This window comes from Lynx canadensis, chromosome D1 (assembly GCF_007474595.2).
Source record: "Lynx canadensis isolate LIC74 chromosome D1, mLynCan4.pri.v2, whole genome shotgun sequence".
In the NCBI taxonomy this organism is placed as follows: domain Eukaryota; kingdom Metazoa; phylum Chordata; class Mammalia; order Carnivora; family Felidae; genus Lynx; species Lynx canadensis.
In genome coordinates, this window is record NC_044312.2 from 101,872,732 (window position 1) to 101,891,420 (window position 18,689).

The 18,689-nt window shown below is 37.5% G+C and overlaps 1 protein-coding gene across 1 annotated transcript; it reads right to left on the reverse strand.

Moving 5' to 3' along the window:
• Window positions 1-10,991: 10,991 nt before the first annotated feature.
• LOC115525424 (olfactory receptor 5M11) lies at window positions 10,992-11,936 on the reverse strand. The gene has a single exon (XM_030332620.1). The coding sequence runs from the start codon at window positions 11,934-11,936 to the stop codon at window positions 10,992-10,994; it is 945 nt and encodes a 314-aa protein (XP_030188480.1).
• Window positions 11,937-18,689: the final 6,753 nt, after the last annotated feature.

Sequence of the window (18,689 nt, forward strand, 5' to 3'; positions counted from 1 at the left end):
CTTAACCGACTGAGCCACCCAGGCACCCCAAAGAATGCTGTGTTTTGAAAAAGAGAAGGGAAAATGGGTTTCTCTGTTGCAGGAAGTCTCAGAGCCTTCTAGATGCCCGCATGTATTGTGAAGCTATATAAGGTGGGCAAGAATACGCAGCTTTTCCTAAGCTCACTCGTTCAAAGAGCCTGAAGCATCTCTACTCTCGTTAGACTTAGAAACCCTAATTCCACACTGAACACCAGAAAGTGCTAGAACCCTTGCATCTCAATAGCAAAACCAAACACAGGAACGTAAGGTCTATCCTGCACTACTTGGAAAATCATCTTCTTTCAGTAGTGCCACTGGTAGTATACTAAAGCACTTTTGAATTTATCATTGATACATGCTCTCAAAAAAAATTGTTTGGGGGAAATACAGAGCTTGGAAGAGGACCCCTGTGAATGGGAAGGAATGGAAGCAAGCAGAAAATAGCCAAGAACTCCTAGGGGAATAGAAAGCGATATGACATCAGAGCTCTGTTTACCAATCAGAGGTGGACACAAGTCTTTTCTGCTCCCAAGCACATGATCTGTACAGCTGGACCCTAAACACTAGCCCCTGTTTGCACATCATATCATATCAAGCAAATAATTATGGTTGCTTATTAAGTGTCTATTTGAGTTAAGGTATGTGGTAAATTACCATGTATGTGGATATAACATAGGTTCCACATATTGTAAATATTCTCATATAATTTCCACATATTTTAACTTATCTGTGTTGAAATTATTACATATTCTTTTTAAAATCATGCTTCCCTTGTTGCTTCTCCTCTGTCTTTTTACAGACCTATCTTGCAATCCATGACCCTGTTTCTAAAACCAATGTAATTGAGGGGCATGTGGGTGGCTCAGTCAGTTAAGCATCTGACTTCAGCTCAGGTCATGATCTCGCTATTTGTGAGTTCAAGCCCTGTGTCAGGCTCTGTGCTGACAGCTCAGAGCCTGAAGCCTGCTTCGGATTCTTTGTCTCCATCTCTCTCTGCCCCTCACCTGCCCACACTCTGTCTCTCTTTCTCTCAAAGATAAATAAACATAAAAATGTTTAAAAACAAAATAAAACAAAACCATCTAATTTGAGTTTCTTGCCTGATTCAAATTTTAAAGGCCAAAAGTGTTTGGAAACATGATTCCCAATATCTTTAAAAAAAAAAAAGATATTTGAGATCTGAAATGGGCATATGACAAATACTGTTGGTAAATGTTAAATATTTTTGGTAGCTCTCTATGATAATTCCAAACCAAACCTGCTGCATTAGAAGTAAAGCCTTTTATTCCACTGGAAATAAGTAGCTGAATAATTTTGGAATACTTAATATATTATTTTTATTTCTATAAGCAAAAGCTTGTAGAGTTTTCTTGCGCTTCTGGGCTCATGTTTAATGGCTGTGGGAACTGCTCTTGAAAGCTCCCTATTTAAATTACTGTACCCAGCACTCCTTGTAGTTGGAAAGATTGCTCACTTATTTGATATTTATTTAAGGAATAGCAAAATTTATCCTCCGTTATTCTTATTTTCTAGCTTCTATATCAATATAGAATGCCAAGTAATTCATACTGAATTATTGGAGAGATTGCTGAACTAGTTTTATAATAGTCATGCACATTTTTCTCTCCATATGAGAAATGCCACACAGAAAGATAATTAAATTATCTTTAATTTAATAATTAAATTAAATTAATTAATTTAATTAATTGAGGTGGGGAACCAGATATCTTCCTAAAGATTTCCCTCTGACTTTGGTGTCCATTTTGAAATTTCTGGGCAATAATAAGCCAGTGAAAGTAGCAATGAGTTTTTTTTTTTTTTTTATCTATGTCCCTTATTTCAAGAAACATAAGAAAAATAAAATTCTCACCATAAGGTTTCACTGGTTCAATAATGTCAAATTGCTTTTCTCCGGATTGGAATGATCATAGATAAACAAGATAACAGAGACTACATAGATTTTTCATGCAAATGAACTTGACTCACAAGGATATTGATATGTATATATATTTGTTTCCTATTATGTAATAACACAAGAAAACAAAACATTACTTTGTAATTTTGTAGGGATTATTGAGCAAAAAATAGGTGTCACATATGGTAAACTGGTACACGTGGTAAATATTTGGTGAAAATTTGGAGTTCCAAGATTTTACTTTCCCACTGAAAATCAGTCAATCAAAGTGTGTAGCTCACTTCCAAAAGTGTCATTGATATCTCACATCCTGGTGGATGAAATGCTCATTTGGGGAATGGTTTGCCCTCTTCAGGGTCCAGTCTAAAGGCACATGTTCAAGGTAACAGGATAACACTGACCTGCTTTCATTTTTGCTAACTATTCCATGTGCATAAGGTTGCCATTTCATAATCCTGTAAGATGGAGTGGGAGACTAGGAGATATTGAAGCGAAGGATAGGGACACACAAAACAGGAGGAAGGGTTATTGAAGTTTAGAGTCAGTAATCCGATAAGCATGCAAGCTCAACTGTTCATAAAGATGTAGATAAGCCTGCAAGAATAGCTAGAAAAAGAATGGTACTTTAAGGTAGGAAATGGCAAAACAAGTAAATAATAGGTCATGTAGTTGGTGGAGCCATGCATCTCGTGTGAATATTAATTTCCCAGAAGGAGCACCTTCCTTGTCTACTCTGCCAAATAAACTCCAGTGTCTTCTCCTGTCTTAGTTTTCCATTCCATTGTCTCACAAATTTAAGAGCAGGGTGCATTACCTGGTTACAATGAATGAACTTCAGTTATAGATCTTGTTACACATTATGGCTTTGTACCAGCCAGTGGTATCACAAAACCCCTTTTGAATCTTCGTTTAGAAAGCGATCTTTGGGGCACCTGGGTGGCTCAGTCTGTGAAGTGTCCAACTTCAGCTCAGGTCATGATCTCACAGCTAGTGAGTTTGAGCCCCGCATTGGGCTGTGTGCTGACATCTCAGAGCCTGGATCCTATTCTGTGTCTCCCTCTTTGCCCCTCCTCTGTTCACACTCTGTCTCTCGATCTCTCTCAAAAATAAATGAAAATTTTTAAATAAATAAATAAATAAACATATAAACACTAATTTTTTTTATTTTTTTTTAATTTAGGAAGCAATCATTTAACCTTGATATAGCGACTTTCTTTCTGTGAACTTGAGTCCTCATCTATTCAATATCATACTTTGGCTACATAATTTCTAAAATGCCCATCATTTATAACATTCTGATTCAGGATTTATGTAGTTACAAATCCTATACCCATTATTAGCCATGTGTCTCAGTTTAATTAAATTTACCCCAAACATTTCTGTCTCAAATAATTGAAAAAGAGATTTATTGAGTTCTATAAGAGTTTTATTTTTGCCAGAATGAATATAATAATTCTTTCTTGAATTTTTTCTCTTTTCAATTATTTGATTTTTTTGGAGGGGGGACTGTTCTTCCAACAGATATTATTCTTTTTTTTTAATGTTTATTTATTTTTGAGCAAGAGAGAGAGAGGGTGGAGGGGCAGAGAGAAAGGGAGACAGAGGATCCCAAGCAGGCTCAGCACCATCAGCACAGAACCAGACATGGGCTCAAATCCACCAACCATGAGATCATGACCTGAGCCGAAACCAAGAGTCAGATGCTCAACCAACTGGGCCACCTCGATGACCCAACAGATATTATTCTTTTAAAAATTATTAGGGGCGCCTGGGTGGCGCAGTCGGTTAAGCGTCCGACTTCAGCCAGGTCACGATCTCGCGGTCCGGGAGTTCGAGCCCCGCGTCAGGCTCTGGGCTGATGGCTCAGAGCCTGGAGCCTGTTTCCGATTCTGTGTCTCCCTCTCTCTCTGCCCCTCCCCCGTTCATGCTCTGTCTCTCTCTGTCCCAAAAATAAAAATAAACGTTGAAAAAAAAAATTAAAAAAAAAAATTATGAGATTATCAGGTGCTCCCTCTCATATGGTTATTCAATACGTGTTAAACTATTGAATGGATGAAGAGAATGTTATTTGCAAAGTAAATTGATTAGTGTAAACGCATTAATTCCCACGAGAGTTTGATATTTTCTAGTGACCAATCTAAATAAAAATACATACAAACTCATTGTAACTGGCCAAGAAATTAAGCTAACATTGAAAGCTCCTTTCGTGGCCACCTAACTCCTATGGTGAAGATCCAAAAATAAAACAGGAAGAGAAACTGCAAGTGTAAAAGTCAGAATTGTCGCTCTTACCTGATCCCAGGAAAGATTCTTTCGGAGACACGAGTGGTCCAAATGATGAGGTGCCGGGAGTGATTTATACTCAAATTGTAATTTGAAGCTCCTATTCCTAAGATATTTTTCAACATATACTGAAAAAACAATGACAATATTACTAAAAGAGAAAACTCCCAGGAAATAGTAACTTAGGCAGACTTATACTGATTAGAGTCTTGGGATTTCCCCCTTGTGACTGAATCAGTTTGTAATAATTTTGAGCTGATTCCTTTCAGTGGTTAGGAATTTATTCTCATGGAATTTTTGCATTATGGACGACAACTTATTCTCATCAGATAAACAGAACAATGAATAACATCATCAAATAATGATTCAATTCATGGTCTTTGACGTTTTTATGATTTTTCCTGTTCTAAATTGTGTTTTATCCATACAATTGCTATTGAATGAATGTTTGCTGAAAGGACTTTCATATCCAGAATTAAGTGCTTAAATTATAACACCCAGTGAGTAAAATCATGTGGGCAGGATAGCATAATGAGTTGTGTAGAGTTCATTCAAGATGTTAAGTTCATTTCTTAACTGGGTTATTTGTTTTTTGGGTGTTAAATTTGATGATGTTTTTATAGATTCTGGATAATAATCCTGTAGCGGCCAGTTACATATAAAGAGTTGGGACACAGAGGCTTTTTTTTCCAGGAAGCAGCTTTTTTATTCGTGCTGGCATGAGCTTAGTGGGCTAAGACCCAAAAGGCTGAGCTCCGAGCACAGCGAGGGGTTGCCTTTTGTACAATTTTTGCTCCTTTGTCTCCCGTATATGGTATCATACGGTCTGAAAGGGCAGTCTATGTTACAGAGTCATGAAGAATGCTATGTACATATACATAGCCAGGTTGCCTTCCCTTGTCTTGAGATTTTCACCACATTCCTTAAGGAGGCGTTATACCACAACCCTTTATCAAATATGTCTTTTGCAAATATCTCCTCCCATTTTGCAGGCTGCTTTTTAGTTTTGTCAATTGTTTCCTTCACTGCGCAGAAGCTTTTTATGTTGATGAAGTCCCAATAGTTCATGTTTGCTTTTGTTTCCATTGCATTCTGTGATGCATCTAGAAAGAAGTTGCTCTGACCAGTGTCAAAGAGGTTGCTGCCTGTATTCCCTAGGATTTTTATGGTTTCCTGGCTCCCATTTAGGTCTTTCATCCATTTTGAATTTATTTTTGTGTATGGTGTAAGAGAGTGGTCCAGTTTCATTCTTCTGCATGTCACCGTCCAGTTTTCCCAACACCATTTGTTGAAGAGACTGTCTTTTTTCCACTGGCTATTCTTTCCTGCTTTGTCAAACATGAGTTGACCATGTAGTTGTGAGTCTATTTCGGGGTTCTCTTTTCTGTTCCATTGATCTATGTGTCTGTTTTTCTGCCAGTACCATACTGTCTTGATGACTACAACTTTACGATATAGTTTGAAATCCGGGATCATGATACCTCCAGTTTTGATTTGTTTTTGTTTTTGTTTTTGTTTTTCAGGACTGTCTTGGCAGTTTAAGGTCCTTTGTGGTTCCATACTAATTTTAGAATGGTTTGATCTATCTGTACAATGAATACTGTTTCCTTAAGATTTGTCTTCCCTTCCAAACTATTAATTCCAACAGAGTAAGAAACTAAAATTTTAATTTACTATATACACAACACTCTGCACAGTGACTAGAACATGCTAGTCATAAATACATATTGAGTGACTTTATTGAAAAAAAATAGAGTAGGATTTCACCCACAAATATCTTTTAGTTGACATGGTGTTTTCAAATTGACACATTTTGCACTACTTGCAAGATCATGAAATTCTTCTAAAGATCAATATAATTTGAATTCATGTGGCTTGCATTCTAGTATGGAAGCAAACGATGAGACCTGAGTAGCAGCTTCATCCATTAAAGGGCAAATGTTCTATGGTTTTAGAAGACGGCTAAACTTACTATCTTCTAACCCATCATCCTAACTTCACAACCTGATTTCATTTGTTGGCCTTATGATTGAATATAGTGTGAAAGGCACACAAATGTCAGTTACAAAGTAGAATAGGAATGTAATACAGAAAATGTTCACTTCTACCTGCAAAAAAGTCTGGCAAGATAACCTATATGTGATGACTTTATATCCATGGTGACTAGATCAAGTGAGGAAGAAATAAAAAAGAGGTCTTTCAAGCTAAAAGTCATGATTTTTAATTGTAATTACATCTGTTCTGTGTGAGTTTATAACAGGTTGGTAGAATTTTCTTTTGTCCTGGACATTACACTTTCATTAAGCCTGATACTGAAGACACTTAATGAAACAACCCAAATTCTGATAACACATAGATATATAAATAGTGGTACATTTTTAAAACGTAAAGCTACTCAATAACAGAAAATATATCAAATTATGGATCTATACATCAACTGGATGATTTTCCAAAATATTTTTGCAACTCAAAGAATGTACACACAAAGGACTATATATGCTTTGATTCTATTTATATGAATATAGTAAGAAAAGGCACATCTGTGATTAGCAAAAGCGGGGTATGCAGGGCAGTAATTGTCATAAAAGGGATAAAAAGGAAATTTGGGAAGTGATGAAATCCTCTATATGTCAATCAATAGTGGTGACAGTCCTATGGATACACATTTGTCAAAACACCTGAATCGTACTTAAAATGGACACATTTGTACCCATTACCTATTATATAGTTCACTGTCTCCACAGGGATCAGTTGTTTGTGAAAAAATGGATGCATCCCTTAATAGAATAAAAGGTTAAAATTATATGGTCATCTCAATAGATGCAGAAAAACATTTGACAAAATTCAACATCTTATCATGAAAACTCTCAGCAAATTGGGTATAAAAAGAGTATACATCAATATAATAAAGGCTATCTATGACAAGCCAATGGCTAACATCATACTCATTGGTGGAAAGGTGAAACCTTTCCTTTATGGTTAAAAACAAGACATAGGTGTCCACAATCACCACTCCCAGTGAACAAAATACTGGAAGTCCAAGCTAGAACAATTAGGCAAAAAAAAAAAAAGTATCCAATATCTGAAAGAAATAAGTAAAATTATATTTGTAGATGATAGATCTTATACATAGGAAAACCTAAAGACACTACCAAATAACTGTTAGAGCTAATAAATAAATTCAGTAAGTTTATGCAGAATGCAAAATCAACAAGTAAAAAATAAGTTGCATTTTTACATACTAATAATGTACTATTTGGGAAAGAAATAAAGAAAAAAATCCAATAGCACCAAGATCAATAAAATACTTAGGAATGATTTTAACCAAAGCATGAAAAGATCTGTCCACTGGGGTGCCTGAGTAGATCAGTAGATTGAGTTCTTGGTTTCAGCTCGTGTCATGATCTCACAGCTCCTGAGTTCGAGTCCCACATCAGGCTCCTTGCTGACTGTGCAGTTGCTTGGAATTGTCTCTCTCCCTTTCCACCTCCCCCACTTGTATGCTCAGTTCTTCCTCCCTTTCTCTCTCTCTCTCTCTCTCTCTCTCTCTCAAAGTAAATAAATGAAGTAAAAAGAAATCTGTGAAAATCTAAAAACAAAAAGTCTTTGATGAAAGAAATTGAAGAAGACATAAACAAAAAGATACCCAGTGTTTATGGATTGAAAGAGAGTTAAAATTGTTAAAATGTGCATACTACCCAAAGCCATCTGTAGATTTAATGCAATTCCAATAAAAAATCCAATGACATTTTTCACTGTAACAAGGCAAATAATCCTAAAATTCATATGGAACAACAACAACAACAACAAAAAGACCTTAAATAGACAAAACAATCATGAGAAAGGACAAAGCCAGAGGCATCACACTTCCTGATTTTAAATTATTTTACAAAGGTATAGTAGTACAAACAAGATGCTATCTGTACCAAAAACAGACATATATAGACCAAAGAAACAGAATTGAGAGCCAAGAAATAAACCCGTGCGTATACAGTCAACTAATATTTGACAAGGGAGTTAAAAAATACTCCATGTGGAAAGGAGAGTTTCTTCGGTGAGCGGTGCTGGAAAGAGGATGACCACATGCAGAACAATTAAATTGGAGCTCTATTTTATACCACACATAAAAAATTAACTTGAAATAAATTAATAACTTAAGCATAAAACCTACGATAGGAAAAATGTTCCTTGGTATTCGTCTTGGCAATGGCTTTTTGTATGTGAAATCAAAAGTACAAGCAAGAAAAGAAAAATTAGACTGCATCAAACTTAAAGCTTCTGCACAGCAAAAAAAAAAAAAAAAAAAAACTATCAACAAAATGAAAAGACAACTTATGGGTTGGGAGAGAATATTTGCAAACAATATATCAGAGAAGACATTAATATCCAAAATATATAACAAAAAATACAGCTTAATACAAAAACAAATAAGCCTGTTTAGAAGTGGGCAGATGGCCTGAATAGAAATTTTTCCAAAGAAGACATACAAATGGCCAATAGGTAATGAAAAGCTGCTTATCACAAAACATCATGGAAATGCAAAGGAAAACCACAGCACAATACAACTTCACAGCTATTAGGTGGGTATTATCAAAAAGACAAGAGATAGTAAGTGCTGGAGAGGATGTGGAGAAAAAGGAACCCATGTGCGTTGCTGATGGGAACATAAATCTATATAGACAATAGGGAAACAGTATGCAGCTTCTTCAAAAATAAAACTATCATATGATCCAGTTAGCCCCCTTCTGGGGACATGTACAGCCGGTCGAAATGAAATCATAATCTTGAAGATATCGGTGCACCTTCACGTTCATTGCAGCAAAACTCACAAGATTCAAGACACGGAAACAATGTTAGTGTCCATTTGCAGATGAATGGTTAAGACGATGTGGTATTTATATACAACGGAATATTACTCCATCATTTAAAAAGTGGAAATTGCCATTTGTAATATTGGATGAGGGAACTATACTAAGTGAAATAAGTGAGATAGACTAAGACCGTATGATCTAACTTCTTTTTGAATGTGTTTATTTATTTTGAGAGAGAGAGAGAGAGCAGGAGCCAGGGGCAGAGGGAGAGAAAGAGAATATCTCAAGCAGGATCCGCACTCAACATGGAGCCTGACACAGGGTTCAATCCCATGACAAAGGGATCATGACTTGAGCTGAAATTAAAAGTTGAATGGTCAACTAACTGAACCACCCGGGGGGCCCAGTATGATCTAACTTTTATGTGGAATCTAAGAAAGTCAGATTCACATAAACAGAGGGTACAGGGCTGGTTGTCAGGTGGGGGGGGGATGTGGGAAATGGGGAAATGTTGGTCAAAGGCTACAAGCCTTCAGTTATAAGATGAATAACCTCAAAGGAATCTAACGTACAACATGGTGACTGTAGTTAACAATACTGTACTGTATACTTGAAAATGCTAAGAGAGAAGGTCTTAAATGTTTCACCGTGACCACCACAGGAAAAAAAAAATGTGTTTATGCGACATGATAGATGTGTTAACAAACAGTCTTGCGATAATCATTTCGTAACATATACATGTATCAAATCATTACAATGTACACCGTAAGCATACACAATGTTATATGTCAATTATCTCTCATTTTATAAATAAAATTTATAAATTTATCTCATTTTATAAATAAAACACTAAACTTAGTAAATTTCCAAGATTAAAATCATAAGGCATATGTTCTCTGGCAACAGAACGAAATGACAAATATGTAACAATGAAATATCTTTTAAACTCTCAAATATACAATAATTAAGCACTATCTTCTATAATAGCTCAAAGGTTAAAGAAGAGGTGCTGGAAAAAAAAAGAAAATAGTGCAAAATGAATGTAAAAATTACCAAAAATTGGCAGTTTTCGGCTAACGTGGTGTTTAGGTAAAGGGTATAAATGTATATGAGAAAAAAGCAACACTCAAATCAATAATCCAAATTTTCACTTATAAACTAGAAATGAAGAAAAAAGACATTGCCCGGCATTTCTAAACTTTTCACATCCAAGTGATACTGAAAGCATTCTTTCTTTTCCTAGACCTGGGTGCGTAGATTCAGGCTTGCAGATCAGAGGGAAGAAGTAGGTCCCTATAGTTCAGAGGTCATAGACTGGATCCACAAACTCAGAGCTAGGGAAAAAAAAAAAAGATCACCCTATTCCTCTCTTCCCCATTCCCATACTGACCATTATATGAGCACATTCACAAGGAACGTGAAGACTATCATGATCCGTGCTTTTTGGTTTTACTTAGTAACTCAGAGGAGAAGGACAGAAGGATGTGTTTCACAAGCACTCCTAGCCCCAAAAGATAGATAATAATGAGAATAGAACAAATGTAAGGAGTGGAACTGAGAACATCTTTATCTTGTCATCATTGTAAACAATAAGAACACAGGAATGTTCCATGCCATACTAAGTGGGAGTTTTCAATTAGAACAGTGCTCCTCAAATTTAATGTGTTTACAAATCACCTATGATTTGATTAAAACACAAGTTTGGATATAGTGCATCTAAGGTGCAGAATGTGATGCTCCTACATTTCTAACAAAGTCCAAGGTGATGCTGTTGCTGCTGGTGTATGGACCACATGTTGAGGTGCAAGAATGCAGATTTATAAGTGAAGTTCATCTTTTCCCCAGACTTGAGATTTTTAGCTGAGATATTTGAGACTTATCCATAGAGAATATAAAAATACATCATTAGAATACAAAGATATTGAGCCCAAGTTTTAGTGACGATTCATTGGAAATCAGGGTCAGTCCCATCTTAGTGACCTATTTCCTCTGAGGACATTTTTCAAGGCTTGCTTTACATCCTTGTTCCGCAGACTGTATATCAATGGATTAAGCACCGGACTTACAAAAGTGTAGAAGACAGCTATTATTTTGGATTCCTCTACAGTCTTATCTGTTGGTGGTCTTACATACATGCAGAAGAGTGTCCCATAAAAGAGGGTCACAGCCATCATGTGGGAGCCACAGGTGGAGAATGCCTTGCGCCTACCCTCTGCCGATTTGATCCGGAGGATGGCACCAACAATGAAGGCATAGGACACCAGGATGATGCAGAGGGAGTTGGAGAGATTGAAGCCAGCTGATACGAGCATGGCATGCTCTTTGACATACGTATCAGAGCAAGAAAGCTTAATCAGTGGTGGGTCAGCACAGTAGAAGTGGTTGATGACATTGGATCTACAGAAGTTCAAGCGGAAGGTCAGGAGGGCCTGGAACAGCCCATCTGAGAAGCCATAGACATAAGGAAGTGTGGCCAAACAGAGGCAGGTACGCCTGGACATTTTCATACTATAGCGCAGAGGGTTACATATGGCCACGTAGCGGTCATAGGCCATTGCCGCCAGCATGTAAAACTCAGTGAGGAGAAGTGCAATGAAAATGTAACATTGCGTAAAGCAGCCAACAAAGGTGATGGTCTTCTTCTCCGATAAGAAATTAGTCAACATCTGTGGGGTTGCATTTGAGGTGTAACACAAGTCCACAAAGGCCAAATTAGTGAGGAAGAAGTACATGGGTGTGTGGAGGCGAGAGTCCAGTCTGATCAACAGCATCATGCCCAGGTTGCCCGAGAGGGTGACAAGATACAAAACCAGAAACAGCACAAAGAGGAGAAGTTGGAGTTCAGGCCGGTCTGTGAGCCCCAGGAGAATGAATTCTGTTATTGCACTGGCATTTGAGATGGACATTTTCTGAGAATCTGGACCTAAGTTGGAAACAATGGAAGTCAAGCAGACAGAAAGGTACAAATCCTACTTCTGACTGTTGAAATGATTTTCCTCAATATCTCCATGTGTCATTCAAAATGAACGTTACCATAAACAGACTTTGTGCTTCTGCTAAGCCATTATTTCATTTGTCTTTGTATGGAATTACTATTATATTTCTCTCTGTATAACTGTAGTCGCACCTATAGCTATACCTATAGATAACTGTACATAATACCTATTCCGTTATCCATGTTTACAACTGAGCTACACGTCCCCTCTCCCCCTTCAAAATTTTTCCCTCTCAAACTGTACTTATCTGATAAGGTGCAGGATGTTTTATGCATCCAGCACACCCTGCATACCTCTAACTCACTCTGTAGCATATTCTATCACCTTTCTGCTCATTCTATCTACTTTCCACTCCTCATATATTCCTTCCTCCGGGACAGGGACAAAGTCCAGCTCATTATCGAACTGTGACTTCTAATTGCACATTTACAGATTCAATTTTAGGAAAGAGAAGAAAAGAATAGTGGAAGCATGAAAAATGGATTAATTACATATGTTTTACTCATCTCTGTATCCCAATGGAGCTTGTCATGATGTCGTGCCCTCAGGAGAATTAAGAGCTTTTTGAATTTAGTGTACAAAACAATTGCTGGGAAGGCTTCTTAAGAAAAGTTACAGGAAGTTTATGTGAGATACTTTCATGTGGGATATGGGGAACTTCATATGTAACAAGTAACCAGGAGATTATAATGCAGATGTTCCCAGATTCACAATTTTAAAAAGGACAATCACTTTGGTCTAATAAACTTACAGCAAATAAACGAGTGAAGAATCATCTAATCAAATGAATTCTCACTCATTATTTTGAGAACAGTCTACAGCAATATAGATATATAATGTGCTGATAAGTAAGTAAGTTTTGCATGGTTAGTATTTAAGTTGTTAATCACAACTTCTACCTATCCAGAAGTAGGACAAATTCTATGGGTTTTTGCTCTCCTTTACATCATAACCAGTGCTTAGTTTCATCTTCCTTTTTCTCAAATGTTCTTTTTCTTGCCCTTCCTCTCATATTCAATTTTTTGAACCCTGCCCAATTCTTGTCTCATTTCAAAATGAGTCACTGAAACTTACTTTAGTATAGGTTTTAGAGAGACAACAGCAATGTCTTTTTGTGCTTTATCTCCTTTATCCAGAGAGTAGGTACTTAACATTTGTTGAATACACTAACAACACTTGCTGATAATGAGCAATGATCCTTAACCGTGGGTTACTTCATTTCCTCATTCGTAAGTGGGAATGATGATATCTGTTCTACCTCGCTCAAGAGTCATTGTGGATATCAAACTAGATGTTCATAAAATAAGTATCATGTGATGAGGCACGGCCGATGCAAAAGTGAACAAAACCACCTTCAAAATCCCTGCCCTTCCGACCTTCACGTACAGTGGACGGAGACACAGATTAGTGCAAGGAAGTAAATGGTGATTCAAATGGCATTGTTAGGGAGGGAAAAAAATGGAATTTCATGAAGCAGGTGTTTGGCTTTTAAGTAGCAACATCAGGGAAGTACGTCTGAAAAGATGACCTTTTTTGGCAACAAACTGAAGGAGGACGAGAACAAGCAATAATCTTACTTTACGAAGGGTGTTCCAGGAAGGAGAAGGAACAGAGGCAAAGTCACCGTGTGGGATCTTTCTTTGTGGATAGTGGCAGTGTCTGTTCAGGAAGTGGCCAGCAGGAAACTGCCCTCTAAACAGTGTATTTCTTTAAATGACACACATCAGTAGGGTGGCTTAGGAGATGATTTCACATCTGTTTGCACCCAGGAACCCTCAGAAAGGATGTAGATAGTGGTCCCCAGGACAGAGAAAGATGGAAAGTAAAAGATCAGAATGTGGGCTTTTCAGATTTATAGACACTATAGAACTTGGACTTAAGGCTTTCACTTGTAGAAAAACTCATTTGTCGCATGTCACTTAATGAATACCTGTGGGAACTGAAAGAGTCTTGATTCGTGAGATGGTGACTTGTGTGGGATCCAGAAATGCCCACTGGAAAGTAGAGCAGAAGTTCTGATAAATGGGAAGAAAAAAAAATAAAAAGATAATGAATAGCATAGCGTGTGCTTACAGAAAGGATGTCACAGACGACCCAGCTGCCTGTATAAGGCCAGAGCAAAAGGTGAACATTCTTAACAGGGGGTTCAGAGTGGGTCCTGGAACACAGAGACTAACAGAGCTGATGACGGGAGATATAGAAGGAGATCACCCTCACTCCTGTGAAAAGAAAAAAAAAAAGACTAAGGAAAAAAAAAGAAAAAAAAAACAAACCAAAACACCCAGGCAAGGATTCAGCCCTAGAGAGAATGCACTAGAGGGTAACAGAACTCAATGGGCAAGTTGTCTAGAGTAATTTTGTAACCCATTCAATTATAGGTAAACGACAAAAGATTTTTTCTGAAAAAAAGTTTGTAAAGTTAAGAAATAAAACTCTTAGCGAGAATTCATTGAAAAAATGGAACTTAAGCTTCTTTTTTCCTCCTTTTTAAAATATAAATCTCATGAAATATTTATTGAAACTATGGATCCTCAACCAGAGTTAATACACAAACTCAAAATCTTCCCCCTCAAAAAATAGATGGATGATAGATAGATAGATGATAGATAGATAGATAGATAGATAGATAGATGTAAAGGGCTCATAGATTGCCACGCTCTAACTACAAGAACTCTTCTCTTAGGGAAAGCTCCACCCCATGTCTGAAAATGTCCTTGCATTTTTCTATGATAGTAGACATTTTACCTTTCTTTGTTCTTTTGCACCAGTGACAGCTCTGCAAAATGTTATCCAGGGAGATCAATGGAAATGTCAATGACCTTCTTGTCAGGAAAACTCAGTGAGGCTCAAACTCAGGACCTGAGAACAGAAGGGATGGCATGGGCATATTTCAAGCAAACAAGGAGCAAACTGTTGTGCCTTAGTTTGACACTTTAAGTAATTTCCTCCCGACTAAAACTAAAGAACATAAAAACACGAAGACTTACTTCTGATTGTGAAATGCACTATTTTTTTCACCTCTGATTGAGGAAGTTCACTGAGCCTTTCCAACCTGTAAAATGTTGTTGCATTTATACCAGGATGTGGGAGGTAGGGGCAGGTCTTCAAACAAGTCTCAGAAGGATTTAATAGCAGCGATGTGTGTTACATGGGGAATCACGCCTGTGGGGATTAATCGGGACACCCTGGGATCAGAAAGCTAATCAGATGACTCAATCTTATTTTCCCTAATGTCAGAATTCCTATTTGCCCTACGAGCTCTGGGGAAGGCACACGAAAAGTTTCATCTTCAAATTTTGACAACCGTCTGATTTTCCATTTTTTTTTTTCTTTCACACTGAAACTGTTTCCTCTCTTAAATCCAGAACACTCAGAATGTCCCCGCTGATGAACATCGAAGCCTTGGGGAAGGTCAGTCATAAACAGCATTGTGACATACACAGGTCATGGGCAAACTCCTTGGTGAGGACTTCCTCTGTGTGGACAACTTTCAAGTAGGTAATTTAATGTCTTCAAAATAACCCTGAAGGGAAGGGACTCCATCCTGAACTTTCAGAAGAAAAGACAGAGGCTCTACTAAAGGAGCTTGGATGGACTAACGTCCCAGTACCAGGTAGTACCTAAGTGGCAGGGTAGAGTTTGATGCCTATCGTCACATACCAAGTGGACTCTGTTTTCTTTTCTTTTTTTTTTTTTAATTTTTGTAACGTTTATTTATTTTTGAGACCGGAAGAGACAGAGCATGAACAGGGGAGGTCAGAGAGAGAGGGAGACACAGAATCTGAAGCAGGCTCCAGGCTCTGAGCCATCAGCACAGAGCCCGACGCGGGGCTCGAACTCACGGACTTTGAGATCATGACCTGAGCCGAAGTCAGACGCTTAACTGACTGAGCCACCCAGGCACCCCCAGATTGGACTCTGTTTTCAACTGGAAGTTGCTGCCGTTCCTCACCCTACAGTCACACTTTGTCCTTCTGTCCATCTCTGGCTTTAAATATTCCCTGAGCTTCCCCTACAGTTGACACCTTGCTCATTCCCAGCAGATCCAAGTTGCTTCTGGCAGCAGGAAAGGCTCAAATGGATGTCTTCTCAAAAGATGCTTTCTCTGCCTCTGCAGAAGTGAGTTTGACCTCCCTCCTCCATGTGCTCTTAGCGCCCTGCCCCCATCCTTGTCTAACACAATCTGTTTAATTTACTGCCCACATCTCTCTTGACAACACTACATTGCATCTTCATGGGCAGGAACTGTGATCTCTGCGGCTAGCACAGGCCCTGGGATATGATCGCTGATCAACAGATACTTGCTGGATGACTTAAGAAGTGGGCCGTGTGTTCTTTGGTTTTGCGAATCCACAGCAACTCTTGGTTATCCCCTCCCTGGTACTTGCGCTTTTATTGAGCATACTTCCTTCTCCCTCAAAAATGAAAACTGCGGGGAGCCAAAGTGGAATAAGTGGGGAATTTATTTAAGGACCCAATTGAAACAAATCACAATGAGGGTCATTAAATATAGGTGATAGGCATGGGACACTTACTATGTGCTGCAATCACCTTTCAATCCTTAGTTTAGTTGTTCCTCACACAAGTCCATAGAACACTAGCACCATTTTCTTCATTTTACAGAGGGTAAACTAAAGCACAGAGAGGTTACGTAGCTCTCCCTGGTAGATGCAAATAATAATTGGTGAGCCTGGCATTCAGTCAGGCCATTCAATTGTCTTTAATACCATGTTGTTGATACTTTAACAACGAAATGTGACGCATTCACACCATGCTCAACATTCTCCAGGTTTACCGGCATTAATTCATTCATTCATTCATTCACTGGCTTGACAAACATTTAGGGGAAACTTTGTGCTTACCACTGTACTGTCGATGTAGAGTATAAGAGAAAGTCAAACTATCTGTGTCCTTAAAGAGTTTCTACTCCGTGGTGGGAGGGATGAGGCAAGCATATGCAAAGTTTCACTGTGCAGTTTTCTTTTTTCTTCAAATTTGTACTCTTTAAATATTTTATTTAATTAATATGCAGTGCCATATTGGTTTCAGAAGTAGAAGTCAGTGATTCATCACTTACATACAACACCCAGTGCTCATCACACGAGTGCCCCCTTAATACCCATCATCCATTAAGCCCATCTTCTGCCCACCTCCTTCCATCAACCCTCAGTTTGTTCTCTGCCATTAAGACTCTATTGTTGTTTGTTTCCTATGTACTCTTTTCCCAAATCCCATTTGTTCATCTGTCTTGTTTCTTAAACTCCACATATGAATGAAATTATACGATATTTATCTTTCTCCAGTGGACTTATTTTTCTTAGCATTATACATTCTAGCTCCATCCATATTATTGCAAATGGCAAGATTTCTCTCTCTCTCTCTCTCTGTTTTTTTTATTTTTTTGGATGGCTGAATATATTGATAAATTTCTAGCCAGACTTATAAAAGAGAAAAGAGTAAGGACCCAAATAGATAAAAATCTCCAATGAAAGAGGAGACATCACAAATAACGCACAGAAATACAATTATAAAAAATACTATGAAAAATTATATGCCAAAGAAAAGGGCAATCTGGAAGAGATGGACTAATTCCTAGAAAATCGCACACTAACAAAACTGAAACAGGAAAAAACAGGAAATTTGAACAGACCTATAACCAGCAAAGAAATTGTATCAGTTATCATAAATCTCCCAACAAATAAGAGTCCTGGGCCAGATGGCTTCTCAGGGGAATTCTGCCAGACATTTAAAGCAGAGTTAATACCTGTTCTTCTCAAACTGTTCATAAAATAGAAATGGAAGGAAAGCTTCCAAACTCTTTCTATGAATCCAGCATTACCTTGATTCCAAAACCAGACAAAGACTCTACTAAAAAGGAGAATTACAGGCCAATATCCCTGGTGAACATGGATCCAAAAATTCTCAACAAGAGACTTGCAAATTGAATTCAACAGTTCATTAAAAGAATTATTCCCCATGATCAAGTGGGATTTATTCCTGGGCTGCAGGGCTGGTTCAATATTCATAAATCAATCAATGAATCAATCAATGTGATACATTAATGTAAAAAATGTAATGTAAAAAAAGATAAGAACCATATGATCCTCTCAATAGATGCAGGAAAAGCATTTGACAAAATATGACATCCATTCTTGATAAAAAGCCCTCAACAAAGTAGGGATCGATGGAACATATCTTAACATCATAAAGACCACATACGAAAGACCCACAGCTAATATCATCCTCAATGGGGAAAAACTGAGAGGCTTTTTTTTTTAAAGACAAGAATGCCCACTCTCACCATTACTACTTAATATAATACTGGAAGCCTTAGCCTCAGCAATCAGACAACAACAACAAAAAATAAAGGTATATATATCATCAAGGAAGAAGTCAAACTTTGACTATTTGCTTTATGTAGAAAACCTGAAAAACTCCACTAAAAAATTGCTAGTACTAATACATGAATTCAACAAAGTCACAAGATATAAAATCAATGTGCAGAAATCTGTTGCATTTCTATATCCCAATAACGAAGCAGCAGGAAGAAATCAAGGAACTGACCCCATTTACAATTGCACCAAAAACAATAAGATACCTAAGAAAAAACCTAACTAAAAAGGTTAAAAAATCTATACTCTTAAAATTATAGAAGACTCATGA

Excerpts from the sequence above, each read along its gene's own strand:
- LOC115525424 (XM_030332620.1), bottom strand. The coding sequence starts at position 11,936 with ATGTCCATCTCAAATGCCAGTGCAATAACAGAATTCATTCTCCTGGGG.